Here is a 12,925-nt window from a genome sequence, read left to right as displayed (position 1 = left end):
ATAGGTGGGATGGTACTTTATCCATGGGGATTTCTGAACACTGCAGCTCATGATTTATATTGCAATTTTGCAGCATTTGGAAATTGCCTTGGATCATGTGTCATTACATATTTAAAATGTTATGGTTAGTTTGCTCATGCAAAGTGCTTCTTTGTGAGAGGAAAATGTCGCTTGAAAACTTTCCAGATATCTCAACTCCATTGCCTGTTACAAAAAATTGCAACAGAGCTACATTGTAGTTTTATGGTATTTAAGTCATCAATAGGCAAAACTACATTGCGGCTAACTGGGGATACGTATGTAGATTCATTAACATAATGATTTATTTTAATTGCAATGTTCCTCTATCCATTTGCAATGTGTGCAAAGAACAGGTAAAGCAATTACATGGTTGGGCAGAACCAAAAACAAAACTTCTGAATCTTGCCCCATGTCCCAGAAGACCCTGCTACTTTCAGAAAAAAATAATTTAAAGGGATAGTTCACCCAAATTACAAAATTACATGTTGGTCTATGCAGTCTATGGACAAGGTGAGACAGCAATCCATGCTTTGGTTTTCTTTACCTGGCCACTGTCTCCAAATGCAAACGTTTTACCATCTATGGCACAAATTCAATGCAAGTCAATATCCCCGATATTAGAATTTTTCACATTCATCAGCATAAAATGTAGTGCTGCATCTATGTGCACAAATCTTTAAGAGAAAAAAGCTATTGAAAACTTAGGATCTTGGCTGTCCTTTTTCAGTTATCAAAACAAAATGTAATCCAATTGTAATCTGTCATTAGATTTTTGTAATTTATTTAAATGCATGCTGCTTCAAAATTCACAGTTTTGCCATTATGTCTGGTAAATTTCATTTTTGTTATGGTAAAATAAGTATTGACATTTTGGCATTCAAATAATTTGGGGTAAGACTCAACAAACCGGGACACTAACAACAATGGATGTCATAGTATTTGTTCACTAATGTTCCTAGGCTGTTGATATATTAATCCCCTTTAATCTTTTTAAGCTCAACATGAAACTGTTCCCAGTTCTCACTGGTAGTGTTTTTATTTGCTTGTTGTGAAGTTGGTTATTTCAATGCTTTACATAAAATTATTCACGTAATATACAGTTTATTATTCCTTTATGTAAGTCTTGCTTCAGCGGAAAGGTTTTAATTGTTTTTCTCACTGGGTATTTTTGGGAGTATATGGACTTTGTATATATTGCTCTGCTGTTATATCTGGAGTGCCTTTGCATTTTTTCCATGAGAAAGTTTAACATGTTCCATTTGAAAAGAAACATGTACAGTATAGCTGACTGTGTACACTTTATATTTTTGGAGATGCCTATGCATTTATTTTTATTCATTGTTTAATAAACTTAAAATTATGCAATCACTAAATATTTTTTGTATGCCTCTGGTTTTTGCAGTCACTTGATTTCCATTGATGATTGACAACAGTGAGTCACAGTCATTGGCAATAGCGTATTGCGCTAGTGGGCTCGTACTCATCTAATCTTGAATATTCAGAAATATCTGTATACATTTTGTGGACATTGAGAAATTCAGAAAATCAGTCCATAAATAATTCAAAAACGTGTTTACTTCTTAAAATATCAAACCTGCTTTACACATTTCTATTACAAACAGTGCATCTTGTACAGCTAAAAATGATGTTGGCGTTACAAAGACCTAAAGTGGTCCAGTGGCTTAGGAAAGGTTGTAAAATGGTATCATTCTGGATTTGAACGTAGCTCTTCCTGGTCTTAGTGGTTGGATTGTTTGATCGGTTTCCTCTAACCCCTCTTGAAAATTCTCTTGGCTTCGACTCCATCATAGCTGTAGCTCTGTTGGAGGAAGAGTATATACATTTTATTGTGACAACAAAAATATCCTACAACCAGACCTAGTTCAAATCCATATCCATGACAAATACTTCTGTCAAATGCTCCACTTGATTTGGTTTGCCCTGTATAATTAAACCAATGGAATAGTCCCAACATTACAAACTCCAAGGTAAATCAAGCTAGGTACTTTCAAGCGTTTGATTTGTACTCTGGCCAAGGTCTGCTGCCTGTTTTCTTCTTCAGAAGTGTAAATATGTTTTCATTTAGGGTGTGTAAAACAAGGTGCATATATACTTTTTTCACATGCAAATATAATTTTCCAGAGAGGGTAACTAACCTGTACAAGTTCCTCTCCAACAATGGCTCTGGTAGTTGTCAGCACCTTTCCATTGTCCTTTCTGGTGAATGTACCTTTCATCATGTCTCCTTCCATGCCCCATGAACCCTGATGGGTGAAAGGTCAAATATTTCATCATGATACTGGTCCAAGAATCAAGTGGCAACATTCCAGGTAATCTTTTTGCAGTCATGCTGCACATCGAAAAATATTTCTATATCATATTCATCTAGTTGCTGAAAGGTTTTATACTTCATTAGGCCTGTGTTCCTATATGCACAGTAGCAAACTGTACATAATGAAGAAATGTATTGTGAATGTGTTCTAACTGGTATCCTAGTGTGGACATGTTGGAACAGTGCCAATGGGACTGTGCCCTGTACTTTGCAACTCATTATCAAGTATTGAATAGCTTCGAGCGCAGAAAAATAATGCAATAAACTTTTGTTATTGGAAATAACAGATAGGAATAGAAATCGCTGGATTTGTGGTATGCATCCATTCAATTATGTTGTTACTAATTTCTTCTCCTGGGAATACACTATGCATCAACATATAAAAACTATGCCTAGGCTCTTCCACAGCCATTGTATGTATGGCTGCAAGAATATAATACTATATAATACTGTATAAATGCATTGCTTACTGATAGCATTGTCCCATCTGCAAGAGCATATTCAAAGGTGACTCCCAGGGTAAATTCCAAATCCAGCGTGCGGAAAGAACTGGCCTCCTTCACGACAAATTTGTCTCCAGTTTGTTCAAGGGTAATCTTGAGGTTATCGTGAGCAGCCAGCTTCCTCTTGACCATGTTGACACCTGTGAACAGAGACACAATCCATGTGTCCAACTCCAAATCAAATTGAACCATGCGTAAACCATGCGTAAACGACTATACAAGATATTTAATTTGGATGTACTACAGTGCAGCACCTGGATAGACATTATGCATTCATTTTACAGTGCCTTAGGTGCGAGGTACATATAACATGTCAGAAAACATACATAGTCCTCTAATCTAAAGGCATTTAATGCATAAAAAATCGCTTTTATACAAACACACCACTGAATTGCCTGTGGTACAAAAAGTAAATTGACTTTATTTGCATTAAATGCACTTTGTATGCCTGTTTAGGTAAACATTTTGTAGGCCTACTTGTCTTTGCTTTCAACATCCACCAAAAGTCAGTTTGTGCCGAAGTGTCTTTCCCCCAAAACGAATTTTCCAAAAACTATTGATCTCTTACCCATCTGCTCCATGAATTTCTCATAGTTCTCGCTGCGGTCTACTTTCCAAGTGCCGTTGTAGGTCATGGTTGCTGGAAGGGTTGGACTGGCTCTACTCTAAGGAGTGACCTGCCTTAGCCTACCACCTGGCCTTTTAAACCACTGCTTGTGTTAGCTCACTCTCTTATCGCTCTCTCCTATCTCATATGCTGATGTGGCTGTGTAAAGCTCATATTTCCTCAAGGCTACACAAGTCATGATCTTCCACTGTGTAGTGCCAATAGCTGTGTTTTGGTACAATGGGAATTGTCCCTTTAATGATCATACAATATGCAAGGTTATTGTTTCGACATCCTTTGCCCTTTACTATCACATAGTTATTTGTGGCCGCAGATAATCTGTGCTGTGCTTCGGATGTGCAGGATCGTTCCTTTGTTATAAACAATGAGTCACTATTTTCCATCTATTTAGTAGAGCAGTACTGCTGCTGCTCCTACTCCCACTACAAGTAGTAGTAGACAAGTAGTAGTAGTAGTAGTAGTAAATAGTAGTTGTAGTAGAAGTTGCTGTAGTAGTAGTAGTAGTAGTAGTAGTAAACAAGTAGTAGTAGTAGTAGTAGTAGTAGTAGCAGTAGTATTAGTAGTTGTAGTAGTAGTAATAGCAGTAGTAGTAGTATTAGTAATAGTCGTAGTAGTAGTAGTAGTAGTAGTAGTAGTAGTAGTAGTACATTAGTAGTAGTAGTAGAACAAGTTCTCATTTACAACTGCGACCTGGCCAAGATAAAGCAAAGCAGTTCGACACATACAACAACACAGAGTTACACATGGAATAAACCAACATACAGTCAATAATACAGTCGAAAAAGTCTATATACAGTGTGTGCAAATGAGGTAGGATGAGGGAGTTAAGGCAATAAATAGGCCATGGTGGCAAAGTAATTACAATATAGCAATTAAACACTGGAGTGGTAGATGTGCAGAAGATGAATGTGCAAGTAGAGATACTGGGGTGCAAAGGAGCAAGATAAATAAATAAATACAGCATGGGGATGAGGTAGTTGGATGGGCTATTTACAGATGGGCTATGTACAGGTGCAGTGATCTGTGAGCTGCTCTGACAGCTGGTGCTTAAAGCTAGTGAGGGAAATATGAGTCTCCAGCTTCAGTGATTTTTGCAGTTCGTTCCAGTCATTGGCAGCAGAGAACTGGAAGGAAAGGCAGCCAAAGGAAGAATTGGCTTTGGGGGTGACCAGTGAGATATACCTGCTGGAGCGCGTGCTATGGGTGGGTGCTACTATGTTGACCAGTGAGCTGAGATAAGGCGGGGCTTTACCTAGCATAGACTTGTAGATGAGCTGGAGCCAGTGGGTTTGGCGGCGAGTATGAAGCGAGGTCCAGCCAACGAGAGCGTACAGGTCGCAGTGGTGGGTAGTATATGGGGCTTTGGTGACAAAACGGATGGCACTGTGATAGACTACATCCAATTTGTTGAGTAGAGTGTTGGAGGCTATTTTGTAAATGACATTGCCAAAGTCGAGGATCGGTAGGATGGTCCGTTTTATGAGGGTATGTTTGGCAGCATGAGTGAAGGATGCTTTGTTGCGAAATAGGAAGCCGATTCTAGAGTTTACAGTCTAACCAGACACCTAGGTACAGTATTTGTAGTTGTCCACATATTCTAAGTCAGAACCGTCCAGAGTAGTGATGCTGGACGGGCGGGCAGGTGCGGGCAGCGATCGGTTGAATAGCATGCATTTAGTTTTACTAGCATATAAAAGCAGTTGGAGGCCACGGAAGGAGAGTTGTATGGGATTGAATGGCTCGTCTGAAGGTTAGTTAACACAGTGTCCAAAGAAGGGCCAGAGGTATACAGAATGGTGTCGTCTGCGTAGAGGTGGAACAGAGAATCACCAGCAGCAAGAGCGACATCATTGATGTATTAGTAGCAGTCTGGTAGTCCCCATAGAGACTGCCAGATGTCCGGACAATACTGAACTCTATCAGAGAAGTAGTTGGTGAACCAGGAGGAGAGGCAATCATTTGACAAATGATTTTTGTTAAGTCTGCCGATAAGAATGTGGTGATTGACAGAGTCGAAAGCCTTGGCCAGGTCAATGAAGACGGCTGCACAGTAATGTCTCTTATCGATTATGATATCGTTTAGGACCTTGAGCGTGGCTGAAGTGCACCCATGACCAGCTCTGAAACCAGATTGCATAGCGGAGAAGGTACGGTGGGATTCGAAATGGTTGGTAATCTGTTTGTTAACTTGGCAGGGTAGGATAGATATAGGTCTATAGCAGTTTGGGTCTAAAGTGTCTCCTCCTTTGAAGAGGGGGATGACCGCGGCAGCTTTCCAATCTTTGGGAATCTCAGACGATACGAAAGAGAGGTTGAAAAGGCTAGTAATAGGGGTTGCAACAATTTCGGCAGATCATTTTAAAAAGGGAGGGTCCAGATTGTCTAGCCCGGCTGATTTGTAGGGGTCCAGATTTTGCAGGCTCTTTCAGAACATCAGCTATCTGGATTTGGGTGAAGGAGAAATGGGGGAGGCTTGGGCGAGTTGCTGTGGGGGGTGCAGGGCTGTTTATCAGGGTAGGGGTAGCCAAGTGGAAATCATGGCCAGCCGTAGAAAAATGCTTATTGAAATTCTCAATTATAGTGGATTTATCGGTGGTGACAGTGTTTCCTAGCCTCAGTGCAGTGGGCAGGTGAGAGGAGGTGTTCTTATTCTCCATGGACCTTACAGTGTCCCAGAACTTTTTGGAGTGTGTACTACAGGATGCACATTTCTGCTTGATAAAGCTAGCCTTAGCTTTCCTAACTACCTGTGTATATTGGTTCCTATACCCTACCTGTGTATATTGGTTCCTGAAAAGTTGCATATCACGGGGGCTATTCGATGCTAATGCAGAATGCCACAGGATGTTTTTGTGCTGGTCAAGGGCAGTCAGGTCTGGAGAGAACCAAGGACTATATCTGTTCCCGGTTCAAACATTTTGAAAGGACCTTGCTTATTTAAGGTGGTGAGCAAGGCACTTTTAAAGAATAACCAGGCATCCTCTACTGACGGGATGAGGTCAATATCCTTCCAGGATACCCGGGCCAGGTCGATTAGAAAGTCCTGCTCGCTGAAGTGTTTTAGGGAGCGTTTGACAGAGATGAGGGGTGGTCGTTTGACCGCAGACCCATTACGGATGCATGCAATGAGGCAGTGATCGCTGAGATCTTGGTTGAAAACAGCAAAGGTGTATTTGGAGGGCAAGTTGGTTTGGATGATATCTATGAGGGTGCCCGTGTTTATGGATTTGGGGTTGTACCTGGTGGGTTCATTGATAATTTTTGTGAGATTGAGGGCATCAAGCTTAGATTGTAGGATGGCCGGGGTGTTAAGCATGTCCCAGTTTAGGTCACCTAGCAGCACGAGCTCTGAAGATAGATGTGGGGCAATCAATTCACATATGGTGTCCATGGCCCAGCTGGGGGCAGAGGGTGGTCTATAGCAAGCGGCAACGGTGAGAGACTTGTTTCTGGAAAGGTGTATTTTTAAAAGTAGAAGCTCGAATGATTTGGGTACAGACCTGGATAGTAGGACAGAACTATGCAGGCTATCTCTGCAGTAGATTGAATCACCGCCCCCAGCAGAATATGTGGACAACTGTAAATACCTAGGTGTCTGGCTAGACTGTAAACTCTCCTTCCAGACTCACATTAGGCATCTCCAACCCAAAGTTAAATCTAGAGTCGGATTCCTATTTCGCAACAAAGCTTCCTTCACTCATGCTGGCAAACATACCCTCGTAAAACTGACTATCCTGCCGATCCTTGACTTCGGCGATGTGATTTACAAAATAGCCTCCAACACTCAACTCAGCAAACTGGACGCAGTCTATCACAGTGCCATCTGTTTTGTCACCAAAGCCCCATATACTACCCACCATTGCGACCTGTATGCTCTCGTTGGCTGGTCCTTGCTACATATTCGTGGCCAAACCCACTGGCTCCAGGTCATCTATAAGTCTTTGCTAGGTAAAGCTCCGCCTTATCTCAGCTCACTGGTCACCATAGCAACACCCACCCGTAGCACGCGCTCCAGCAGGTATATATTTCACTGGTCATTCCCAAAGCCAACACCTCCTTTGGCCGCCTTTCCTTCCAGTTCTCTGCTGCCAATAACTGGAACGAATTGCAAAAATCACTGAAGTTGGAGACATATCTCCCTCACTAACTTCAAGCATCGGCTGTCAGAGCAGCTTACCAATCGCTGCACCTGTACACAGCCCATCTGTAAATAGCCCATCCAACCAACTACCTACCTCATCCCCATATTTGGTTTTTGTTTTTTTCTGCTCTTTTCCACACCAATATTTATACCAGTATTTATACTTGCACATCCTCATCTGCACATATATCACTCCAGTGTTATTTGCTAAATTGTAATTACTTCACCACTATGGCCTATTTATTGCCTTATCGCCTTACTTCATTTGCACACACTGTATACAGATTTTCTAATTGTGTTATTGACTGTACGTTTGTTTATCCCAAGTGTAACTCTGTATTGTTGTTTTTGTCGCACTGCTTTGCTTTATCTTGGCCAGGTCGCAGTTGTAAATAAGAACTTGTTCTCAACTGGTCTACCTGGTTAAATAAAGGGGGGGAAATTATAATAAATAAACTGCACATTTTATAGTGGCCTTTTATTGTCCCCAGCACAAGGTGCACCTGTGTAATGATCATGCTGTTTAATCAGCTTCTTGATATGCCACACCTATCAGAAATGCTAACTAACAGGGATGTAAACAAATATGTGCACAAAATATGAGAGAAATAAGCCTTTTTTGCTTATGGTACATTTTGGGGATTTTTTATTTCAGCTGGGACTTTTATGATGAGGTGAAACACTTTACACATTTATAGATTTTTTTCAGTGTATGTTTGGTTGTCTCTCAATATTTACCAGCAGCCATCATGGTAGTGATAGGGCAACTGCCTTTGAGAGCTTTTAAGTTAAAGTTGTGATTTCTTATGTAATAGTAAGATGGTTCCTTACCCTGCAAGCAGCCTATGAGCCAGGATAAACTAATCCATGGTTGGGATTGGATTATGGGAGCAAATGGAGGGAGGATACAACACAAATGTAAGATTGCAGTGAAAGTGAAACTAAAATCACCTCAAATCAACCGAGAGACTTGGTTTTCTCCTGACAAACATACATCACATTACCGCAGAGTAGGAGTTATAACCTAGGATCTCCCCCACAGAAACACTCATCCCCAGCATTTTACCTTGCTGCAACCACTTTCAAATTTCTCTCTTTCAAATCTCATCTAGTGGCTATTACCACGGCAGCCATTTTTGCACCAGAAAGTTCACCACTCATCTAACACTCACAGAAATGGAATACTAAAGCAGTTCTTATTTTGGGAGTGGTAATAAACATGTGTATTGCATTTTTGTGTTTTGCTGTTGTGTGGTGAAATTTCTGCCGCAAAAATTGCTGCCGTGTCATCACCCACCAGATGATATTTGAAAGATAGAAATCTGAAAAACAGACTAATGCACTCAGATGGCTTCTGTTGTTAATTCGTTTATTTGGAAGAAAACCTTGTATCTCCAAAATGGGAACTTTTCAGGAAATGGACAGCACAAGAATGTAGGGGAAAGGACGTAGGTGAAAGATTTATGAGTTAATTCCTTCCCACTACTCACATGAACTCTATCTGGAGTTGGATAAGACTCATGGCCATGTACAAACTGAAGCCCTGTTTTTTCCTGGTGCTCACATGTGGTTGTCGTCATCCGATCAAGGGGATCCAATCACCATAATCTGATCAAAATTTGTCACGCCTACAATTGGCATTAAAATGTGTCTTTTATCAGTCACTGTGTCCGCATTGTGACCAGATTTAGTGGGTACAGGGTCATCTTTTGGTTACACTTAAAAAATGGATGTATAAGCATTTAATCCATAAACTAATAAATAACAGTTCATAAACTACATTTAAAGCACTTCATAAATGTGTTTTTTCAATCAAGTATTCTTTAAAATAAACCGTTACCAATCGCCTCAAATTATTTAATTTTATATTTTTACTATTTCCTCCTAATCATGTATATTTATTCAATAGCACAATGTGCTGTATATATATTATTTATTTATTTAACAATAACCTCATCCCCATACTGTTTTTATTTTATTTACTTTTCTGCTCTTTTGCACACCAGTATCTCTACTTGCACATCATCATCTGCTCATTTATCACTCCAGTGTTAATCTGCTAAATTGTAATTATTCGCTCCTATGGCCTATTTATTGCCTATTGCCTATTCATGCCTTTTGCACACACTGTATATAGACTTTATTTTTTTTCTACTGTGTCATTGGCTTGTTTTTTGTTTACTCCATGTGTAACTCTGTGTTGTTGTCTGTGTCACACTGCTTTGCTTTATCTTGGCCAGGTCGCAGTTGTAAATGAGAACTTGTTCTCAACTAGCCTACCTGGTTAAATAAAGGTGAAATAAAAAAATATATTAAAAAATGTGCTCTGTCATCCTGCCTGTAGATCAAATGTCCCTATTAGTCCATGAACTAAATATGATTAAATATAGGATGACTCTATATAACTAAAATACTTGGGTCTCAATGGGTTTCCTTGTTGTGTGTAAAAGTTGGTGTTAGTTATCATCAAGGCCACAATAAAGAACTTCCCTATACTTCCCATTCGGGCTCGAAATACCCTAAAAATCGGACCCATAGATAATTCAGCACCATTCCAATTGTTTCACACCATATTTTGTGTTGTATTATGACATCCATTGTATTATCCATTGTTGTATTGTAAGACAACAATTGAGACGATTGGAATGGTAATGAACATTTCATGTCATACCCTCAATCCGGTTGAAACAGATAACCTCATTGGGGTCATAACATTAATGCACCGATAACCAGAATTTAGCTACCTCCGATAAGTGGTTATCATACTGAAATATAACCCACAGACATTGACCTCAATGAAAATCATTTTTAGACTTTGTCCCCCCCAGAGTGGACCAATGTGAAATGTGGCCCCCTGGCACATGTCTTACATGGGACAATAAAGATTTGAAAAAACGTTCACCATGAACTTCTTGCCTTTTGATCGTGCATAGATAGCGCTGCCTATTTTTTATTTGGTCTATGGACGTCAAATTATTTTCCACACCAGTTCTTTGTGGCAGACTGAGTGCACCATAAGAAGCGCATCTGCTATTCTCCTATAGGACTTTAAAGATGTCAGGATAAGGACAGTTATGTGTTAGGGACTGGTTCACATCGGTGGCCTTGGATCTTAACCATTGCCTCTCTCTTGCCTATCTTTATTTTATTTTTTATTTTTTATTGAACCTGTATTTAACTAGGCAAGTCAGTTAAGAACAAATTCTTATTTACAATGACTGCCTACCCCGGCCAAACCCGGATGACCCTGGGCCAATTGTGCGCCGCACTATGGGACACCCAATCACGGCCGGATGTAATCATCTGAATCTCTGATAAAGTTTGGCTCGATAGAAGAGTTTAATCATAATCTTCCCACTACTTGACCTAAAAATGACGACCTTTGTTAGTTGTCAGTTAATATTGCACAGGGATAGTGTAAGCCCTAACAGATAACGTATTGTGACATCTTTACTGTCCTATAGGAGAATAGCAGATTATATTTTCTGTTAAGATTCCCTCAGTTTAGGTGGTCTGCCACAGAAAGAGCCAATGGGGAAATAATCTGACGTGTAGGAGAACATTGTCTGTAATGAATGGATTGGCGTTTGTGTGGCACTGGGTTTCTTTGTTTCTACTGTTTATTTCTACAAATCTGTGTAGCTTTCTTTACAATGAAAATATAGGTCAATAGATAGAAAAATGATTCCCTATCTAGCACCATTTCAACTTTTTATGCTACCTACAGTATGTCAGGTTCTTTTTCACTAAAGAGTTGTACCATATTCACTATGGTACACACGGATTTATTCCAGAAGTCTCGAAATGAATGAATGAATGAATGAGTACTGTGCAGTGTGCAGACATGACACAACTGTCATCCTAAGAGATCCTTCTGGACACCATTTTCCATTAGCAAACTTCATATGACCTATACATACACCTCAAAGAAGCTGTCTTTGGAAGATGCCTTTCCATTTTAGCTGTAAATCAAATCAAATCAAATGTATTTATATAGCCCTTCTTACATTAGCTGATATCTCAAAGTGCTGTACAGAAACCCAGCCTAAAACCCCAAACAGCAAGCAATGCAGGTGTAGAAGCACGGTGGCTCAGAAAAACTCCCTAGAAAGGCCAAAACCTAAGAAGAAACCTAGAGAGGAACCAGGCTATGAGGGGTGGCCAGTCCTCTTCTGGCTGTGCCGGGTGGAGATTATAACAGATTAAACAGAACATGGCCAAGATGTTCAAATGTTCATAAATGACCAGCATGGTCAAATAATAATAGTCACAGTAGTTTCGAGGGTGCAGCAAGTCAGCACCTCAGGAGTAAATGTCAGTTGGCTTTTCATAAGCCGATCATTAAGAGTATCTCTTACCTCTCCTGCTGTCTCTCGAGAGTTGAAAACAGCAGGTCTGGGACAGGTAGCACGTCCGTGGAACAAGGTCAGGGTTCCATAGCCGCAGGCAGAACAGTTGAAACTGGAGCAGCAGCACGGCCAGGTGGACTGGGGACAGCAAGGAGTCATCATGCCAGGTAGTCATGAGGCATGGTCCTAGGGCTCAGGTGCTCCAGATAAGAGAAAGAAAGAGAGAAAAGAGAGAATTAGAGAGAGCATACTTAAATTCACACAGGACACCAGATAAGACAGGAGAAGTACTCCAGATATAACAAAACAGACCCTAGCCCCCCGACACATAAACTACTGCAGCATAAATACTGGAGGCTGAGACAGAGGGGTCAGTAGACACTGTGGCCCCATCCGATGATACCCCCCCCGGACAGGGCCAAACAGGAAGGATATAACCCCACCCACTTTGCCAAAGCACAGCCCCCACACCACTAGAGGGATATCTTCAACCACCAACTTACCATCCTGAGACAAGGCCGAGTATAGCCCACAAAGATCTCCGCCACGGCACAACCCAACCCGCCAACCCAGACAGGAAGATTCACGTCAGTGACTCAACCCACTCAAGTGACACCACCCCTCCTAGGGACGGCATTAAAGAGCACCAGTAAGCCAGTGACTCAAGCCCCTGTAATAGGGTTAGAGGCAGAGAATCCCAGTGGAGAGAGGGGATCCGGCCAGGCAGAGACAGCAAGGGCGGTTCGTTGCTCCAGAGCCTTTCCGTTCACCTTCACACTCCTGGGCCAGACTACACTCAATTCATATGACCCACTGAAGAGATTAGTCTTCAGTAAAGACTTAAAGGTTGAGACCGAGTCTGCGTCTCTCACATGGGTAAGCAGACCATTCCATAAAAATTGAGCTCTATAGGAGAAAGCCCTGCCTCCAGCTGTTTGCTTAGAAATCTGC

At 41.0% G+C, this 12,925-nt stretch overlaps 1 protein-coding gene across 1 annotated transcript; it reads right to left on the bottom strand.

Annotated features, from left to right (window-relative positions):
- Window positions 1-1,576: 1,576 nt before the first annotated feature.
- Window positions 1,577-3,599, bottom strand: fabp2 (fatty acid binding protein 2, intestinal). The gene is made up of 4 exons (XM_023998362.3): window positions 3,425-3,599; window positions 2,824-2,996; window positions 2,178-2,285; window positions 1,577-1,840 (listed from the first exon to the last, which is right to left on the bottom strand). The coding sequence occupies exons 1-4, from the start codon at window positions 3,489-3,491 to the stop codon at window positions 1,790-1,792; spliced, it is 399 nt and encodes a 132-aa protein (XP_023854130.1). The 5' UTR covers window positions 3,492-3,599; the 3' UTR covers window positions 1,577-1,789.
- Between the last annotated feature and the right edge of the window lie 9,326 nt (window positions 3,600-12,925).

The sequence above is a fragment of the Salvelinus sp. IW2-2015 genome, linkage group LG13 (assembly GCF_002910315.2).
Source record: "Salvelinus sp. IW2-2015 linkage group LG13, ASM291031v2, whole genome shotgun sequence".
NCBI classification, from domain to species: Eukaryota; Metazoa; Chordata; class Actinopteri; order Salmoniformes; family Salmonidae; genus Salvelinus; species Salvelinus sp. IW2-2015.
The sequence above is the reverse complement of the archived record's forward strand: the minus strand, read 5'-3'. Positions and strand labels throughout refer to the sequence as shown.

Coding starts and splice junctions, on each gene's coding strand:
- fabp2 (XM_023998362.3), bottom strand. CDS start 3,491: ATGACCTACAACGGCACTTGGAAAGTAGACCGCAGCGAGAACTATGAG. Junction 2,997..3,424: donor GAAATTCATGGAGCAGATGG/GTAAGAGATCAA, acceptor CTCTGTTCACAG/GTGTCAACATGGTCAAGAGG. Junction 2,286..2,823: donor CAGATGGGACAATGCTATCA/GTAAGCAATGCA, acceptor TTCACCCATCAG/GGTTCATGGGGCATGGAAGG.